The sequence below is a fragment of the Anolis sagrei genome, chromosome 6 (assembly GCF_037176765.1).
Source record: "Anolis sagrei isolate rAnoSag1 chromosome 6, rAnoSag1.mat, whole genome shotgun sequence".
Classification (NCBI taxonomy): domain Eukaryota; kingdom Metazoa; phylum Chordata; class Lepidosauria; order Squamata; family Dactyloidae; genus Anolis; species Anolis sagrei.
In genome coordinates, this window is record NC_090026.1 from 14,258,221 (window position 1) to 14,278,586 (window position 20,366).

Sequence of the window (20,366 nt, forward strand, 5' to 3'; positions counted from 1 at the left end):
GACTCTGGCATAGATACTGAGAACTGAGAAGCCCTGGCCCTTGAGCACTCCAGATGGAGGTCAGCTGTGACCAGCAGTGCTGTAGAATTTGAAGAGGCACAAAAGGAAGGTGAAAAAAACGTGCCAAGAGGAAGACGTGTTAAGCCAACCCCGACCGGGACTGCCTTCCACCTGGAAACCGATGCCCTCACTGCAGAACATGCAGATCATGAATAGGGCTCCACAGTCATCTATGGACCCACCGCCAGTACACTGATCTTGGAAGACAATCCTACTCGGACCACGAGGGATTGTGTAAGTAAGTACTCCCTAACATTTCCCCTAATTTCCCTGCTGGATGAAGTTTCAACCTCTAGGTACTTTCCAACTGAGTGTTCATGGCCAGAGAATACACTCTAGTTGTTCCATGTTAAGGTCCCACGTGTGCCTTCATGCCTGTCAAAGTCAGCGAGAGCCAATGAAATTTGTATTAGCCAGTTTAGACCAATGAAAAGATTGACATTTAAACACCAATGAGAATGTTTTCAATTCTTTGCCAATTGATAAAAGTCTTGCAGCCTCATTTTGAAAAGTTAATAATTCACTATAATAATTATATATATTACATATAATATTACTAATAACATGGCAGTATAGTGGTGTAGTACAATATAGTAAGATATAATACTAATATTGTGCTATGTTAATACTATAATATATTGTATGTACATGTAACTTGTAAGCCACTCTGAGTGCCCTTCAGGGTGAGAAAGGAGGGATATAAATGTCATCAATATATAAATGAAGAGCAAAATTAACTTGACTGATTTTACCAAGAAAGCCATGGAAACAACAAAAAATAGATTTTATTTCCCCTTATGTATAACCAACCCACAACCACCATCTCATTTCTCTCATGAGACTGAATCTCCTAAGTAATCTCCCAAGCTATCATTAGCCAGAGCGGGGAAAGTATTTTCCTGACAAATGGAGAGGTGTTTACAATAAGATGGTTCTGGCTTATACCACAGTCACTTTACTAAATTGTGCCATTGGCTGCTCTGCTTCCGGCAACACACTTTCTTGATTTGCCCTTATTTCCAAGGGCACTGCCATCTCCCTCACTCAACGGAAGTGGGGAAGGGAGGATTCACAGTAGATAACACCCAGGTTGGGTAACACAAAAGCAGCACTAACAACCTTTCAGCCTAGATAACAGTAACACTGCAGATGCTAGCCAGTCGGGAAGCTTTTCGGATTTCCAGCTTGGCTACCTTTCCTCCCCCTGATATGAACCCCCACCATTTTTTCCAACATAACTTTGGTCCCTTCTCAGAATAACTCCAAACTATTCCAAAACAGCAATAATAAGAAACCATCCCAGTGAAAATGAACTATTAAACCAGCATATAGTAATGTGGTTACTCCACATCAAGTATTCCACTCAGTGTTCCCAGCAGGTAACTTTTGAACCGAATTCTTGCCGAACGTAATATTCACAAGATGAGCAACACAGGATCGGTGGAGGAAAGAGAGCTCTGTTCCGGCACAGGCACACACGCCGAAGACTGGGGATCATGGTACATACGCTGGTGTCGGAGGAGAACTGAACTGTCCCTGAAGCTTTTCCCACAGTCAACGCATTGGAAGGACCGCTCCCTTGTGTGGATGCGCTGATGGCGCAGTAATTCGGAGCGTTGGCTGAAACTCTGGGGGCAGTCAGGGCACGGGTGGAGCTGTCCACGGGTGTGGGTGAGCTGGTGCTGGAAGAGCAAACTTGGCTGGGTGAAAGAGCAGCAGCACTCCTGGCATGCATAGCGGCGCTCAGTTGCAAGGACTACTTGGTTTTGGTTGAGGCTGGAGATGCGGGTAAATGTTCGTCTGCAATCAGAGCTCTGTGGGATCTCCGTTCCTGGAATAAGCATTTGATCAGATGAGGGACTTGGACTGGGGCAACTCTCCTGACTGTCGGAGTGGAGCAGTCTTGTGCCACTAACCAATAAGCAGTTATCATCCTTAACATCCAACTCCTCATTCCAGCCTTGCTCATCACCATGCCCAACATGGAACTCCAGTATCTCTTCATTCTCAGGGTTCCCAGCACTGAGATCCATATTGTCTTGGTGTTCATGGTTCCCAACATGGAGTGCCATGATATCACCCTGCTCACCGATTTCCTTAGTCCACCTGCGCTCATAATCCCCGACGCAGAGCTCCAGGATCTCCTCATCTTCCAGATTCCCGGCACGGGGCTCTGAAATTGGCTTTCTGTTTTCCAGAGGAAGCCCACCCACCTGTTCTCTGCCGCTTTCCACAGGGAACTCGGCCACCTGCTCCCCATCCTGGGTGTCTGCAATCCACTCGTATTCCCACTCTTCTTCACCTAGGTCAGAGCCTGGTCCAAACTCAGAGTCACCAGAATAGAGCCCTGTGTCCTGCCTTTTCTCTTTTTGATGCTGGTGAACCCGGAGGTGCTGGTTGAGGTTGGAGCGGCGACTGAAGAAGCGTCCGCACTCGGGGCACTCATGGGGCCGCGCGCCCGTATGCACCCTCCGGTGCTGCTGCAGGCTGGAGCTGAGGCTGAAGCCGCGGCCACAAATCTCGCAGCGGTAAGGCTGCTTCTTAGAGTGGATCTTCTGGTGACGGGCCAGTTTGTAGCGGTCGGAGAATATCTTTCCACATTCCTTGCACTTGCGGCAGAGCTCCCCGGTATGGACTTGCTGATGCCGGACCATAGTGGAGTGCCGATCAAAGCTCTTGGGGCAATCTGGGCAGCAGTAAGGTTTCTCCCCAGAGTGCGAGAGCTGGTGCCGAGTCAAGGCCGACTGCCAAGGGAAGGTCTTGTCACAGTCAGGGCAGGCAAAGCGTGGCCCCGTCCGCAGCCAGCGGGTTTGGTTCTCTTGCTTGCTGGGAGGGCTACTTTGGACTGTGGCCTCCCAGCCTTTGAGGGGGCTTGGGGGTCCCAGCATAGAGGCCATCCTATCAGTAGTTTTCTCTTCCTTCCAGGTTGCCACCTCCTCACATTTGGACTCACTCGAGAGCACAGCATCTCCTGGGAGAGAAAGAAAGGTGGGAAGATTATGGGGTGAATGTTGTGCTCCAGTGGGAAGTGACTTGGTATTCTGTACATAGAATCATAGAGTTGGAAGAGACCTCATGGACCATCCAGGCCAAACCCTGGCCAAGAAGCAGGAAAATCACATTCAAAGCACCACCAACAGATGGCCATCCAGCTTCTGTTTAAAAGCCTCCAAAGGAGGAGCCTCTACCACACTCCAGGGCAGAGAGTTCCACTGCTGAACAGCTCTCACAGTCAGGAAGTTCTTAATAATAATTATTATTATTATTTATTTATTTATTTATTTATACCCCACTACCATCTCCCCAAGGGACTCGGTGCAGCTTACATGAGGCGGAGCCCACAGAACAACAATAATAAAAGCAATAACAAAACATCAATACAAAACAATCAAAATATATCTCATAAACAAAAAATAAACAATAAACATTAACAGTAACAACAAGCATTTAAAAACCTATGGCTGGGCCAAATGTGATAATTAAAAATTAATGCTGGGCGTGAACAAGGTAAAGTACTGGGACAGAATTTTTGGCAAGAGATGGGGCGAGCAAACAATCCTAAATCAATGATAAAGTGCATTTAGAGGACCTATTGCTGAGAGTATTTCCTTATTCTGAGAAGGCACACTGGAACAACAATTCTTCCTAATGTTCAGGTGGAATCTCCTGAATCTTGTGCATGTCACTGCCCTGTTGGCTTCTTTACTACACAGACCTTGGGACTCAGTCTTCCAGTGGCTTTCCAGTCACAGAGATTGAGATGCCCACACTGATATAGTCAAGGCAGAACTAATTGCTTAAAGGCCAAGTTCATATAAAGAACATCAAAACAGAACGTAGCCCTAGTATAGCTTTAATATAATATAATAACATTATATAATAATAAACATTTAATAATAATAAACAGCTGAAAAAGAAGAAAAAGATGCAATATTAAATTTATTAACAAGTAGCAGTCTCTTGCCACACCTTGCTGTGGCCCCGTTTGTTTATACGTGTTTTGTGTGTGTATATATATTTGTGTATATGTGTATATATGTGGTTTTGCGCTTGTGTTGTAATGTAATAATTTATTTTTTGGGGGTTTTAAGTTTCTTCCGCTGTGTTTTTCGGTATTTTATGAGTGATGGTCACTCGTTGGCCTGATAGGTGTATTGTGCCCAAATTTGGTGTCAATTTGTCCAGTGGTTTTTAAGTTATGTTAATCCCTCAAATGAACATTACATTGTATTGTTGAAGGCTTTCATGGCCGGAATCACTGGGTTGTTGTAGGTTTTTTCGGGCTATATGGCCATATTCTAGAGGCATTCTCTCCTGACGTTTCGCCTGCATCTATGGCAAGCATCCTCAGAGGTAGTGAGGTCTGTTGGAACTAGGAAAAGGGGTTTATATATCTGTGGAATGACCAGGGTGAGACAAAGGACTCTTGTCTGCTGGAGCTAGGTGTGAATGTTTCAACTGACCACCTTGATTAGCATTTGATTGCCTGGCAGTGCCTGGAGCAATCTTTTGTTGAACATTATATTTTTATTTATATAGATTAGCAAGACTGCTTACAGCAAGGAATTGGAAAAGGGAAATAAATATACAAATAGAGGAGTGATTTAAGGAAGTATGGAAATTGGCAATAATAAGCTGTCATGCAAATTAATAGTTAAAAGAGGGATTTGGGAACAAAGTGATTTTGATGATGTATGGAGAAAATTTATTAAAAGAGGATTCAAAACAAAATCAGAAAGTTATCTCCACAAGAAGAATTGAAAGTTTGGACAGATACTATATAAAAGAAGTGGCTCAAGGGGAGAAAGCTGGTGAGGAACAGAAAAAGGTATAAGTGTGAAAGTAACAGTAGATGCAAAATAATATATATGGCAGATTGTATTGAATATTACGTATCTGCTGTAGAAAAAATGATATGTTTGTGGTTGATGACTGTTCCTTGGAGGGCACTTATATCATCCGCAATGTCTCAGTACCAAAGGAAAACCAATGAGATCACAGGACAACTTTTTCCTCACCTACGACTCCCAGGGGTGGCCTTTCTGGAAGATTCTTAGGATCTCGTAAATACAGGTCCTGGTTCCTGCCGCTCTCCATTTTGACAATCAGGTCTGGCTTGAGAACTGGAAAACCTGGCCGTAAAGGGGAGAAACAAGTAAAGAACATGTAACAGAAGGACATAGACATCAAGAAAACAAAGGGAGAAGTATCTGTTCTTTGCCCAAGTTTTCAACCATCAGAATTAAATATAGCCCAAAATAAATTAAATTATGATCACTGCAAAACTTTGAAATATAATTGTAGAACACTCCAAAGTGTTGAAAAAAAAAACACTTTCTATTTGTGTATAGGTTGAAGATCCCTCATCCGACACACTTAGGGCCAGAAAGATTTGGGAGTTTGGAATGCCTATTATCTGAAAAATTGTATATAACATGATACCTTGGAGATGGGATTTGAGGCTAAACATTAACTTCATTTATGTTTCATATATACTTTATGGAGCCCCTGGTAGTGCAGTGGGTTGAACCGCTGAGCTGCTGAACTTGCTGACCAAAAGGCCGGCAATTCAAATCTGGGGAATGGGGTGAGCTCCCACTGTTAGCTCCAGCTTCTACCAACCTAGCAGTTCAAAAACATGCAAATGTGAGTAGATCACATTTGTGGCGCAGCTGGCTGGATTGTGGCGCAGCTGGCTGAGTGTCAGCTGCATTAAGATCACTCTGACCAAAAGGTCATGAGTTCGAAGCCAGCCCGGGTTGGAGTGGGGTTCCAACCAATTGTGTAGCCTGTTGTCAACCTTTGCGACCCGAAAGAGAGTTGCATTTGTCAAGTAGGAAAATTAGGTACCACCTTAAAGTGTGGGGAGGCTAAATTAACTAATTTATGAGGCCATAAAAAAGACTCCAGCAAAGCACTCCAGCAAAAGCATGCGGGGAATGCGGAAGTACTTCATCAGTGTTGCAGATGGACGATGAAAGTGACAGCTCCCCTGGCAGCCAGAAAAAAAGTTAAATAGCCTCTGCGTATGTCTGTATATGTTTGTATGTCAAAAATTGGCATTGAATGTTTGCCATATATGTGTACATTGTAATCCACCCTGAGTCCCCTGCGGGGTGAGAAGGGCGGAATATAAAAGCTGTAAATAAATAAATCAATAAATAAATAAATCAATAGGTACAGCTCTGGTGGGAAAGTAACGGCGCTCCATGCAGTCATGCCGGCCACATGACCTAGGAGGTGTCTACGGACAACGCCGGCTCTTTGACATAGAAATGGAGATGGGCACCACCCCTCAGTGTCAGATACGACTAGACTTAATATCAAGGGGAAAACTTTATCTTTACTATTCTGCTTTCCTTCTGAATGAAACCTTCATGGCCTCCATGACTAATTGATCACATAAGACCAAGCGTATAATTGAACCCTCGTTTTCCAGCATTCTAGTCCAATGCTCAAACTACTACAACATACTGGATCACTGGTATTTGAAAGTAAAAAAATAAGTTCTCTAAACTCTGGAAAGCCCTAGATGCGGGTCAACCAGCTTAGCCTTTTAGCATTAGGTTTACCCCAAAAGATCCAAGCCTTGTGTGGAGACATAAACTAACTATCTGCAAATGTAAAATCACTAGCCAGTCTTCAAGGAGAACCCCAACGAAGTCTTTAGGGAAAGTTCCAAGCCATTTAGGGAAAGTTCCAAGCCATTTAGGGAAAGTTCCAAGCGACATACAGGGAGCATACCACCCCCCTGTTGTGCCAGCTCCACTGGCTGCCGGTCCAATTCCGAGCACAATTCAAGGTGCTGGTCTTAACCTACAAAACCCTATACGGTTCTGGTCCAGTGTATCTGTCCGAACGTATCTCCCTCTACGTCCCACCTCGGAGTTTGAGATCATCTGGGGAGGCCCTGCTCTCGACCCCACCACTCTCACAAGTGAGGCTGGTGGGGACGAGAAGCAGAGCCTTCTCAGTGGTGGCCCCCCACCTGTGGAATTCACTCCCGGGGGAAATCAGAACAGCACCAACCCTCCTCTCCTTCAGGAGGAGGGTGAAGACATGGCTGTGGAACCAGGCCTTTGGGCAACCAGGCAATTAGACAATGACAACCAAATAAGACAACCAGATGTGTAAGATCGGCAGGATTGTCGAAATGGAACCAAAACAGATCTTTGAGTTAATTGCACACTGATGGGTAGGAGGAAGATCCAGGTTTGTATTGTTTTTACTGATTTTATCATTTTACTGATTTTATTGGATAATGTTGAATTGTGGGAATTTGTACTGTTATATTTTTTGTGATGATTGTTTGTGTAGCAGGCGTCTAAGTGCGCCTTGCAGCTGTAAGCCGCCCTGGGTCCCCTTCGGGGTGAGAAGGGCGGGGTACAAGAACCCCAAATAAATAAATAAATAAATTCTCACCCAGTGACTTGACATTCTCGTAATTCTCAAGCATGACCTCCTGGTAGGTCTTCCTCTGGGCTTTGCTGAGGAGTCTCCACTCTTCCTCAGAGAAAGACACAGCCACCTCTTCAAAAGTCACCAGTGCCTGGTACAATGCAAGTTTGAAAAAGACATATAACCAATGTGGTGCTTCTTTGGGAACACAGGATCATCCCTAGATGAATGAAGACATTAATGCACACCCAATCCTTCATTAAAGTCCAGGAACAAGTAATACTCCTTTCAGAATGTCCAACTCTGATTAAACCATTATTCTAACCTTCGTTAATGTAAATGTGCTTAAGTATTCTTGTAAGTAAAATAATACATGTAATAAAAATAATAATAGAGTAAAGTAATGGAAAGCTAATAACAGTAATGGAAATGTAATAATAGAGTAAAACAATCTATTTAAATAAAAATGTAATGTTCGTATGTGGGATTAACAGAACTCAAAAACCACTGGACAAATTGACACCAAATTTGGACACAAGACACCTAACAACCCAATGTATGTCCTTCACTCAAAAAAATTGATTTTGTCATTTGGGAGTTGTAGTTGCTGGGATTTATAGTTCACCTACAATCAAAGAGCATTCTGAACCCCACCAACGATAGAATTGAGCCAGATTTCCCACACAGAACCCCCATGAGCAACAGAAAATACTGGAAGGGTTTGGTGGGCAGTGTCCTTTGGTTTTGGAGTTGTAGTTCACTACATCCAGAGAGCACTGTGGACTCAAACAATGATGGATCTGGACCAAACTCTACACGAAGACTCAATATGCCCAAATGTGGACACTGGTGGAATTTGGGGAACATAGAATCTTGACATTTGGGAGTTGGAGTTGCTGTGATTTATAGTTCACCTACAATCACAGAGCATTCTGAACCCCACCAACGATAGAATTGGGCCAAACCTCCCACACAGAACCCCCATGTGGGCCACAGCAACACGTGGCAGGGGACGGCTAGTAAATGTAATAATAATAGAGTAAAATAATAAAAGTAATAAAATAATAATGGAGTAAAATAATGTAAATGTAATAGTAATGATTACAGTAAAATAATAAATGTAATAATAATAATGGAGTAAATATAATAATATTAGAGTAAAACAATAAATGTAATAACAATAGAGTGAAAGAATAAATGTAATAGAGCAAAATAATGTAAATGTAATAATAATAATAGTAATATTAATAGAGTAAAATAATAAATGTAATAAAAATAATAATAACAGAGTAAAATAATAAATAACTTCAACTCAAGTATAAGCCAAGGGGGGCTTTTTCAGGCTTAATAAAAGGCTGAAAAACTTGGCTAATACTCTAGTATATATGGCATGTCTGCTTAACCTCAAAACCTCTGAAACCCTGGTATCCCACGCCACGACCTCAAAACCAGCTTTGTGGCTAGGCTTGGAGTGTCTTACCATTTCTCCATGTCTCTTAAGCAGAGAAAGCCCCGTCATGAAGTTTTCCACTAGGTCAACGGCTTGAGCACAAGTCCCCGGATGCTGCTGCCAGACCCAGGTCTGTATCTCTTGAGGCAAAATGGCCAAAAATTGCTCCAGAACCAGCAGTTCCAAAATCTGTTCCTTGGTACGTCTCTCTGGCTTCAGCCAAAGGTGGCAAAGCGCCCGCAATTGCTCATAAGTGTTTCTCGGACCCTCAGCTTCTTGGTAGCGAAACCACCGGAAGCCCTGGCGTGCCGTCTCCATGACAATTCCACCTTCTTCAAAGATGGCCGGCTCAGTTTTCTCATCTCCTCCTTTGTCTCCAGCTTCCAGATACTTACAAAACCCTTGCATCTCTTTCTTAGGAAGGGTTTCTTCTTTAGAGTTCGTTGACTTTTCTGGAGAAGACACACCAGTCTGGTTATTCTTCTCAAGTCCTTTCAGCTCTTCTTTTGAGTGAGTTGTTTTCTGGATGGAAGCCTCATAGACCTTAGAGATGGCCTCCTCCATAATATGAGTCTGAGTGGCCTTGTCTATTCTGGGGAGGCCCATGTCCTCCAGGGACTCCACAAAGTCCTCAATGTTACCTCCATCTATGACCATAGGTTGTATTTCCTTTTTCTTGGTGCCACTGACTTCTTTAGGACGTGTCACATAGGCCTCAATGTCATCTTCTGAGACATCGTCAGGTTTTCGAGAATCCCGATCTCCAAGACCAACCTCTTCTTCTTCAATAGTAATTACACAATTGGGCCCAACAATCACTTCTGTTTTAGTCCCCCTTTCTTCTTTGGGCTCAGAGGCATCTTCAAAAGAGACCACACAAGTCTCAATATCATCTTCCAGGATCGCTCCAGATTTTTTATTGTCAGTCTCCTCATTCTCTGGAGTGGGCAGGAGCATTTGTTGGCGAACCTCCCAACACTGGGGTGCCAGGCCGGTTTCACTGAGGCCCTTCCGGTCTTTCCGAGATCTTGAGCGCTTTAAGATTTCCTTAACACCACTGACAGGAGGTGAACTCTCCTCCATTCCCACACTCAACTGGGCACCAGGTTCCACTGGCGGAGGGAACGTGAGAACCCAAGTGAGTGGCCCACCTGGCTCGGCAGCCATTTTGGAGTCTACTTCTATGACAGGAGGCAGACTGATTGATGTTGATGTCTAGAGCCTAAATGTATGGACAATCGTCTCCTGTTATTCGGTGCTCAGTGCAGTGTCTCCTTTGGAACCAGGTAGCTGAACAAGAGAAAAAAGGAAGGCCATTCAGTCAAAAACAAAACACCTATGTGTATAAACCTCTCTATTCTGCCTTGGTTAGACCACACCTGGAATATTGTGTTCAATTTTGGGCACCACAATTAAAGGGAAATGTTGACAAGCTGGAATGTGCACAGAAGAGGGTGACTAAAATGATCAAGGGTCTGAAGAACAAGCCCTATGAGGAGCAGCTTAAAGAGCTGGGCATGTTTAGCTTGAAGAAGAGAAGGCTGAGAGGCGATATGATAGCCATGCATAAATATGTGAGAGATAGTCATAGAGGAGGGAGCAAGCTTGTTTTCTGCTTCCCTGGAGACTACTAGGACGTGGAACAATGGCTTCAAACTACAAGAAAGGAGATTCCATCTGAACATTAGGAAGAACTCTTCCTGACTGTGAGAGCTGTTCAGCAGTGGAACTCTCTGCCCCGGAGTGTGATGGGGGCTCCTTCTTTGGGGGCTTTTAAACAGTGGTTGGATGGCCATCTGTCAGGGGTGCTTTGAATGTGATTTCCCTGCTTCTTGGAGGAGTTTGGACTGGATGGTCCACGAGGTCTCTTCCAACTCTATGATTCTAAGTGACATGAAAACTCTCAAGAGAATCCAAAACTGTTTCTATAGCAGGATTAGGCCATTTTGTGTCTGGGTCACTTCCCTCCCACCCTGGTTTCACTCCCACACACTACAAATCTAAAGGTCCCATTTTTTCCTGTTGTCCTTCTCAGAATGGCAAAGGGGAGAAAAATGGCATCACGAGATTCTTGGAGTTGTTCGACCTTGGAGCCAATCACCAATCAACTCCCTTTTGCAGCTGCAACCATAAATCTAACAGGCATGGATTCAAAAAAAGGGGAGTATCCAGCAGCCCTCTAAATGCAAGCAAAGACCAGCATGGTTAAAGCATAACAACACCTACAATTCAATGCCATGTGCATACTTAATTCAAGCAAATGTAGGCAATGAATGATGAATAAACATGGCAGGAATCATGCTCTTTTGGAAAACCAAAAATCTCCAAAGCCTTTTGGAAACATGTCCCTTTGGGAGATTAATTGGCATTCACACTACCTGGAATAATCATAACTTTTTGGAAAGTATGATCTTGTTAGAAGCCGTAACATTTTGGAAAGGCTTCATACATCAACCTTACTGCTTCTGATGCAAACAGACTCATACTCTAACTGACATCAACCTTCCTAAGAAGAGTTAAAATCCACTTGAGTCAATCTTCTCCTTAGTGGTAAATATGTACTAGTATTCATGCAAGGCAATTCAGCTTGCTCGGCTGTTAGACTGATATCCCTGGTTTTCTCTTTGAACTGTTAGGAACAAAGATATGCCAACGCATAAAATATATAGCAGATATTCAAAGGTGTTATTTCAGTTGCCCAAAAATAACATCTACTCTCCCATAAAACATATTGCCTATTGGTTTCATGTTAACTAACACTCTCTTCAGTCTATAATACATTACTGAACATTGACTTAATATAAACTGACTACTCACTGCAGCAACTAACTATACTCAACTAGCGTCATACATCAGTGCTTCTGAGCTAAACTATAACTGTATTGCTTCTGATGTAAACAGACTCATACTCCAACAGACATCAACTGACCTAACTGACTTCTGATTGAAATGCATTCTAAAATGGAGTCTCACTCCGAACATTCTCAGATCTGGGTCACATGATCTGTATCCCCTCCCACAACTTCAAACAACATAGAGTTACGGGGAAACTGCATACCAATATATTCATACGATATAGTAAACAATCTCAATTATATACACAACAAATAACTAGTACTGGAGGCATGTAGAAGGTTGCTATTTCCAACATGCTCACCCATCATCATGCCATGGGTTAGAAGGGAGGAGGAAAAAAGAAAGCTCAGGGATAGCAGACCCACAGTCAACTATGCAATAGTGACTTCCTATTTGGACTACTGCACTCTTTGTGGGACTGCCTTTGAAGACGATTGCACAGTTAGCTGTCAGGATCCAGAGTTCTGCCGGTATGCAGGCAGAGGTGAACCAAAAACACACAGCTTATCTCCAAAAACTATTTTACTTAAAACAGCTCCTACTCATTTGGCTATTTACAAGGTCCAAGTTCAAAACATAAAGGTAACACGAAGCCACATATACAAATCAAAGACTTATAACAAGGAGTGTACTACAAACACTGGTTCAGGAGAAAGAGTACACATAGTCAAGTTTACGGTCTGGGTGTCAACAATTAATGTCCAAGGTTCAAAAAACCAAAGCAAAGTCCTCCTTCCAAAGATCAAGTCTTCAAGGGTGATCCAAAATACATAGTCAAGAGTCAGTCCAGGGATTCAAGGGACATCAAGGTTCCACACAAGATGCAGCAGTAACAGGATTCTCACCAGGGTTCAAGGTTCTTCAAAATTCAAGATACAAGGCAGCCAGTGGAGTTGATATAGCAAAAGGGTGGTGTGATCCCTGTATGGTGCTCCAGTGAGCAATCTGGCTGCCGCCTGTTGGACTAGTTGAAGTTTCCGAACAGTCTTCAAAAGCAACCCTACGTAGTGTGTTGCAGTAGTCTATTCGGGATGTAACCAGAGTGTGGACCATCATGGCCAGATCAGACTTCCCAAGGTACGGGCGCAGCTGGCGCACAAGCTTTAACTGTGCAAAAGCTCCCCTGGCCACCGTCGAGACCTGGGGTTCCAGCCTCAGCGATGAGTCCAGGATCACTCCCAAGCTGCGAACCTGGGTCTTGATTAACACCTTCCATTCCTTTTGCAGCATCACCACCCTGCTAATCATCCTGTTTTACCCATCACTAACTGCTAGACATGACACCAACCACCATCAACTACGGGACAGTACACTAGCGCAAAATATAGAAAATACACTGGTGATTGAAGCGCTATCCAGAAACAACGGAACCCCAGCTTTTGAAGAAGTTGCATTCAGGTGCTTCCAATCTGAATTCAAGGTGCTGGTGGTAAAGTTCTAAATTGAATAAATCTTACTGATTTTATTCAATTGAGCCACCTATGGACCCACCGCCAAAACACTACATCCTCGGAGGACCATCATCCTTGGGCTACAAGGAATTGCCTAAGTAAGTAAGTAAATGCATGTTACTGTTCATATTTTAAATGGCTTTCAATGAGCGTCCAAGTGACTGCAGGGTTAAATGGTTACCAGGAGCTAAAAATGTTAACTTTTAAAAACTTTTTAACATCATTCTTGTTTTTAAGTTGGTCTAAACTTAATGGTTCCGGCCCAGTTTACTTGTCCGAACGTATCTCCCTCTATGACCCACCTCTGAGTTTACGATTGTCCGGGGAGGCCCTGCTCTCGATCCCGCCACCCTCGCAATCATGACTGACGGAGATGAGAGACAGGGCCTTCTCGGCAGTGGCCACCCGTCTGTGGAATGAACTCCCCAGTAAAATCAAGGAGACTCCATCTCTCCTCTCCTTCAGGAAAAAAACCTCAAGTCTTGACCTTGGGACCAAGCATTCGGGCAGCTGGCTGAGCAACAACTGTAATGATTCGTGAGAATTGTCAATGAAGAGACCTTGGGCGGGAACTCTGGACTATGATTATTATATTATTAGCATATAATGCACTTGGCGGGGACGAGAGACAGGGCCTTCTCAGTGGTGGCCCTTCGGCTGTGGAAGGCCCTGCCTGCAGATATCAGATCGGCCCCCTCCCTGCTGGCGTTTCGGAAGAAAGTGAAGACCTAGCTGTTCGAACAAGCATTTGATTAAACAGTGTAATTGAACATAGAAATACGGAATAATGGATGACGAGACTGGATTCTGATTTTACTGTTGAGGCGCTAATGACTGTTATACTGATGTTAATGAGTTATGTTATAATTGTTTTTAATTACCCTATACTTGTTTTGTGATGTTTTGTATTGATGTTGTTCACCGCTTTGAGTCGCCCGAGGGCTGAGAAAAGCGGTATAGAAATAAAGTTAATTAATTAATTAATTTACAGACTCACTTGGTGGTGTTAGTATTTTAAGAGCCATTATTTTTAATGTATTTTTAATATATCTTAATGTATTTTTTTCTGTTGTTGACCTGTTTATGTCAATTGCTGTGCTGTAATTGTTCTTTGTCGGCATCTAATGATTGCCAATTGTAAGCTGCCCTGAGTCCCCTTCGGGGGTTGAGAAGGACGGGATATAAATGTTTTAAATAAACTGACTGTGGTGCGCATTGCCTTGAGATCTTGGGATATAGAGGCAGAGCTCCATGTTCTAATCAGTAAATCAATGAAATAGTACTGACCTGGAGTTTCCCTCCTCCCCCTGTATGGGGGACTGAAGGGAGGCAAGTATGCCTGGAATTAGAAGGGGAGGGGAGGGAGGAAGGAAGGAAGAATGCCAACAATAGGACTCCGAGCTTCCAGGGAGGGGAAGACAGCCTAGGTTTATCCACTAGGCTTGCCAGAGTGAAAAATAGAGTGGATTGTTGTTTGGAACTGCAGTCAAAATGACTCTGACTTATGGTGATCTGAAGAATACCTTAAAGTAGAGGTTCCCAACCTCTGGTCCACAGGCTCACCATTACTTCACTGTTGCAACGAGAGCAACTGGTCTTGCGAAACCCTCTTAAGTCTACCGTGTACCATGCAGCTGTGGACAAGTCTACATAGGGACCACCAAACGCAGCGCCTAGACACGCATCAAGGAACATGAAAGGCACTGCAAACTACTCCAACCAGAGAAATCAGCCATAGCAGAGCACCTGATGAGCCAACCTGGACACAGCATATTATTTGAGAACACAGAAGTGCTGGACCACACCAACAACCACCATGTCAGACTACACAGAGAAGCCATTGAAATCCACAAGCATGTGGACAATTTCAACAGAAAGGAAGAGACCATGAAAATGAACAAAATCTGGCTACCAGTATTAAAAAACTCTAAAATTACAACAGCAAAACAGCAGAGAGGAAACAACCAGGCACATCTTAACACCTCTCAACATAAGATTTTCCCAGGCTCAGCCAGGCCTTCAAATGCTAATGAAGGTGGTCAGTTGAAACATTCACACCTAGCTCCAGCAGAGAAGAGCTCTTTGCCCCACCCCAGCCATTCCACAGATATATAAACCCATTGTCCTAATTCCAACAGATCTCACTACCTCTGAGGATGCCTGCCATAGATGCAGGCGAAACGTCAGGAGAAATGCCTCTAGAACATGGCCCTATAGCCCGAAAAAACCCACAAGAACCATTACTACACTGTTGCAACAAGAGCAACTGGTCTTGCGAAACCCTCTTAAAGTGCCGAAGCAACGGGGATGTCGGGTGGGGGATAAGGAAAGGGCCTGAGGCTCTTAGGAATGGTGGGAGCTGAAGTTCAAAACACCAAGTTTGCCCATGCCTTGTATACAGCATAGAGGCATGGCAGGACTTAAGCTTAAAGTCTTGGCAACTGTAAAGAAGGGAGGTCCAAGCCAAAGGCTGGGAAGAGGAGATAAGGTGCTTGCATTCCTCCGCCTTCCCCAGCTTTGGAAAGAAGGCCGGCAGGCAAGGGGGCAGGGCTGTGGGGGAATGGCATGCCAGGGCACCTCCTCTCCCCCCAAGGCTGGGAGGATAGGAAGCTGCTGGAAGGATAAATAAAAAACAGCAGGGAGGAGGAGACCCCAACCCAGGAGGTCTCTGCCAAAGGAGGCCTGGGTAATGAAACCAGATCTCCCCAATCTGGTAGAATATGTTGTTTGGAAGTGTGGAGGGAAAAAAAGAAGCAGAGAATGGATAGCTATCTTTTGTATGTTCCTGGGGGTCTCTTTCCAACTCTAGGATTCTAAGTGCATAATGAAGCCAAGCCTCTCCAAGTAGAAAATGTTGCCTGAGTGTGGTGGAGTGCTTCCTTCTCTGGAGGTTTTTAAGCATGCCCATCTGTTGCAAATGCTTTGCTGTAATTTTCCTTCATGTCAAGTGGTTGGCTGTAATTTACATGCTTTGCTGTAATTTTCCTTCATGTCAAGTGGTTGGAATGGCTGGCTTTTGGGGTCTCTTTCTAACTCTAGGATTCCAAATGCGCAGTGAAGCAAAGTCTCTCCAACCAAGTGCATAATGAAGGTGAGCCTCTCCAACCAAATGGATAATGAAGCCAAGTCTCTCCAACCAAGTGCATAATGTAGACAAGCCTCTCCAACCAAAGATATAATGAAGCCAAGTCTCTCCAACCAGGTGCATCTCGAAGATGAGCCTCTCCAACCAAATGCATAATGAAACCAAGTCTCTCCAACAAAGTGCATAATGAAGGTGAGCCTCTCCAACCCAATGGATAATGATGCCAAGTCTCTCTAACCAAGTGCATCATGAAGATGAATCTCTCCAACCACAGGCATAATGAAGCCAAGTCTCTCCAACCAAAGGCATAATGAAGCCAAGTCTCCAACCAAAGGCATAATGAAACAAAGTCTCTCCAACCAAGTGCATCATGAAGGTGAACCACTCCAACCAAATGCACCATAAAGCCAAGTCTCTCCAACCAAGTGAGTCTCTCTAACCAAACGCATCATGAAGAAAGTCTCTCCAACCAAAGGCATAATGAAACCAAGTCTCTCCAACCAAGTGCATCATGAAGGTGAACCTCTCCAATCAAATGCACCATGAAGCCATCTCTCCAACCAAGTGAGTCTCTCCAACCAAATGCATCATGAAGCCTATCCATCCAAACGCATCATGAGTCTCTCCAACCAGGCGAGTCTCTCCAACCAAACACATCATAAAGCCAAGTCTCTCCAACCAAGCGCATCATGAAGATGAGCCTCTCCAACCAAGCGCATCACGAAGATGAGCCTCAACAACCAAGTGCATCATGAAGCCAAGTCTCTCCCACCAAGTGCATCAAGAAGATGAGCTTCTCCAACCAAATGCATAATGAAACCAAGTCTCTCCAACCAAGTGAATAATGAAGCCAAGTCTCTCCAACCAAGCGCATCATGAAGCCAAGTCTCTCCCACCAAGCGCATCACGAAGATGAGCCTCAACAACCAAGTGCATCATGAAGCCAAGTCTCTCCCACCAAGTGCATCAAGAAGATGAGCTTCTCCAACCAAATGCATAATGAAACCAAGTCTCTCCAACCAAGTGAATAATGAAGCCAAGTCTCTCCAACCAAGTGTATCATAAAGATGAATATCTCCAACCAAAGGCATAAAGAAGCCAAGTCTCTCCAACTAAGTGTATAATGAAGGTGAGCCTCTCCAACCAAATGGATAATGATTCCAAGTCTCTCTAGCCAAGTGCATCAGGACGAGTCTCTCCAACTAAATGCATAATGAAACCAAGTCTCTCCAACCAAACGCATCATCAAGCCAAGTCTCCCCAACCGCCTAATGAAGCCCGGGCCTCTTCCCAGTTGCTGGGGGAGTCCACCCCTCTCCTCTGCCCCAATTCTCTCGTACATACACACTCTTCCCTGTGCTCCTGCTCGAGGCGCCTTCCCATTACACCAAACCCACTCTCTGCACGACTCACCTTGGATGGAAAGAGCTAGGGAGCTTGCTGGGTGGAAGCCTCAATCGCTTTCCCCGGCTCTGCCCCCCCGTTCCTCTCCCTCCCCTTCCACACTCGGCTCCAGGGAATGGAGAATGGGGTCAAACCCCCCTCTCCAAGCACAGGAACACGCACACCCACCCTCAGGAAATGAGCGCAGAGCCCTGGCTACTCCTCGCCTCCCTTCGCCCTCCTCTTCCGCCTTGCTCTTCTTCTCTTTTTGCACATGGGAAAGAGGGGGAGGAGGAGGAGGAGTTGGCCAAGCCGAGACCTTAACTCTTCCTTGCCCGGCCTGGTTTGCAACAAGGAATGTTTGGGTTGTTGTAGGTTTTTCAGGCTGTATTGCCATGTTCTAGAAGCACTCTCTCCTGACGTTTCGCCTGCATCTAAGGCAGGCATCCTCAGAAGTTGTGAGGTCTGTTGGAAACTAGGAAAATGGGGTTTATATATCTGTGGAATAATGTCCAGGGTGGGAGAAAGAACTCTTGTCTGTTGGAGCTAGGTGTGCATGTTTCAATTGGCCACCTTGATTAGCCTTTAATGGCCTTGCAGCTTCATTTAATGGCCTTGCCTGGGGGAATCCTTTGTTGGGAGGTGCTAGCTGTCCCTGATTGTTTCTTGTCTGAAGTTCCCCTGTGTTGAATGTTGTTCTTTATATATTGTTATAATTTTAGAGTTTTTTTTTTTTTTACTACTGGTAGCCAGATTTTGTTCATTTTCATGGTATTTACTCTTATAATTTTAGATTATTTTTTTTACTACTGCTAGCCAGTAGGGCTGGGCGGTTTCGTTCGTTAATTTCGTAATTCGTTATTAATTCGTATTTAAATTAGCTTACGATCCGATATTGAGCCATGCAGGAATAGTGTGAGGAGTAAATTAGATTCGAAACAATTTTTTCAATTTATTTCGTTATTGTTTCGTTATTATTTCGAATTATTTCGTAATTATTTTCGCATGTCTGGTGCAAGTTTTATAGTTGTTGTTTGTTTTATCAATGATAAAAAATAAATTATCACACCAACAGTCAACAACAGAGGGAGAGGGAAGCTTCAGAAGTCCCCCCTGTCCCATTTGGAGGGTTTTTTTGCATATTGCGCAATCGCGTCCGCCATTAACGAATCGATTCAAAATTAACGAAATTTCGTAAATAACGAAATTTTGAAATCTCAAAATTTCGGAAGTATTTAGAATTTGGAAACGCTAGTGCCCCCTGGAAACGAATCGAGATTAGAAACAATTTTTTCCCTGGTTACCCAGCCCTACTAGCCAGATTTTGTTCATTTTCATGGTTTCTTCCTTTCCATTGAAATTGTCCACATGCTTTTGGATTTCAATGGCTTCTCTGTGTAGGGAGGGTTTGATCAGATCTCTTCCCCCTTCAAACCCAAGCAAAATACAGGGTTAGTCAAAAAGCATAGGCCAATCTGCCATTCAATTGAATGGCTTATTGGCCTATGCATTTTGACTAACCCTGTACCAACCTCCCCAAAGGCATCCTTGCTTGTTTGGTGCACCTTTATGTGCGCAAGACAGTCTGATAGATTTGCCACAATATTTCCTTGCATTGAAACAACCCCTAAGGTTGCAGCCAGACTTATTACACCCGACTGGGTCTGCAAAGATTAGTAGTGGAATCGAAGGCTTTCGTGACCGGAATCACTGGGTTGCTGAGAGCTTTTTGGGCTATGTGGCCATGTTTTTCATCGCATTTTTATGAATGCATGGTACTGAATCGTGCCAATCTGTAACCTGATCTTGGAGTCCTCGTGGACAACAAGTTAAACATGAGCCAACAATGTGATGTGGCGGCAAAAAAAGCCAATGGGATTTTGGCCTGCATTAATAGGAGCATAGTGTCTAGATCTAGGGAAGTCATGCTACCCCTCTATTCTGCTCTGGTTAGACCACATCTGGAATATTGTGTCCAATTCTGGGCACCACAGTTGAAGAGAGATATTGACAAGCTGGAATGTGTCCAGAGGAGGGCGACTAAAATGATCAAGGGTCTGGAGAACAAGCCCTATGAGGAGCAGCTTAAGGAGCTGGGCATGTTTAGCCTGAAGAAGAGAAGGCTGAGAGGAGATATGATAGCCATGTATAAATATGTGAGAAGAAGCCACAGGGAGGAGGGAGCAAGCTTGTTTTCTGCTTCCCTGGAGACTAGGACGCGGAACAATGGCTTCAAACTACAAGAGAGGAGATTCCATCTGAACATGAGGAAGAACTTCCTGACTGTGAGAGCCGTTCAGCAGTGGAAATCTCTGCCTCGGAGTGTGGTGGAGGCTCCTTCTTTGGAAGCTTTTAAACAGAGGCTGGATGGCCATCTGTCAGGGGTGATTTGAATGCAATATTCCTGCTTCTTGGTAGGGGGTTGGACTGGATGGCCCATGAGGTCTCTTCCAACTCTTTGATTCTATGATTCTATGAGTCACTGTATGGTTGAGCAAGGTGGTGCAATGGAGGCTTCTTCTTTGGAAGCTCTTAAACAGAGGCTGGATGGCAATCTGTCATGAGTGCTTTGAATGCAATGTTCCTTCTTCTTGGCAGGGGGTTGGACTGGATGGCCCATGAGGTCTCTTCCAACTCTATGATTCTATGATTCTATAAATGTCATTAATAAATAAATAAATAA

The 20,366-nt window shown here is 44.1% G+C and overlaps 1 protein-coding gene across 1 annotated transcript in view; it reads right to left on the bottom strand.

Moving 5' to 3' along the window:
* ZNF629 (zinc finger protein 629) overlaps positions 1–17,936 on the bottom strand; it is a 44,169-nt gene extending 26,233 nt beyond the window's left edge. The window contains exons 1-5 of the mRNA XM_067469601.1: positions 17,714–17,936; positions 8,939–10,198; positions 7,483–7,609; positions 5,079–5,192; positions 1,480–3,031 (exon numbers count right to left, since the gene is read on the bottom strand). Coding sequence (XP_067325702.1) covers positions 1,480–3,031; positions 5,079–5,192; positions 7,483–7,609; positions 8,939–10,075 — 2,930 coding nt within the window. The 5' untranslated portion in view covers positions 10,076–10,198; positions 17,714–17,936. The remainder of the gene's footprint in view (positions 1–1,479; positions 3,032–5,078; positions 5,193–7,482; positions 7,610–8,938; positions 10,199–17,713) is intronic.
* Between the last annotated feature and the right edge of the window lie 2,430 nt (positions 17,937–20,366).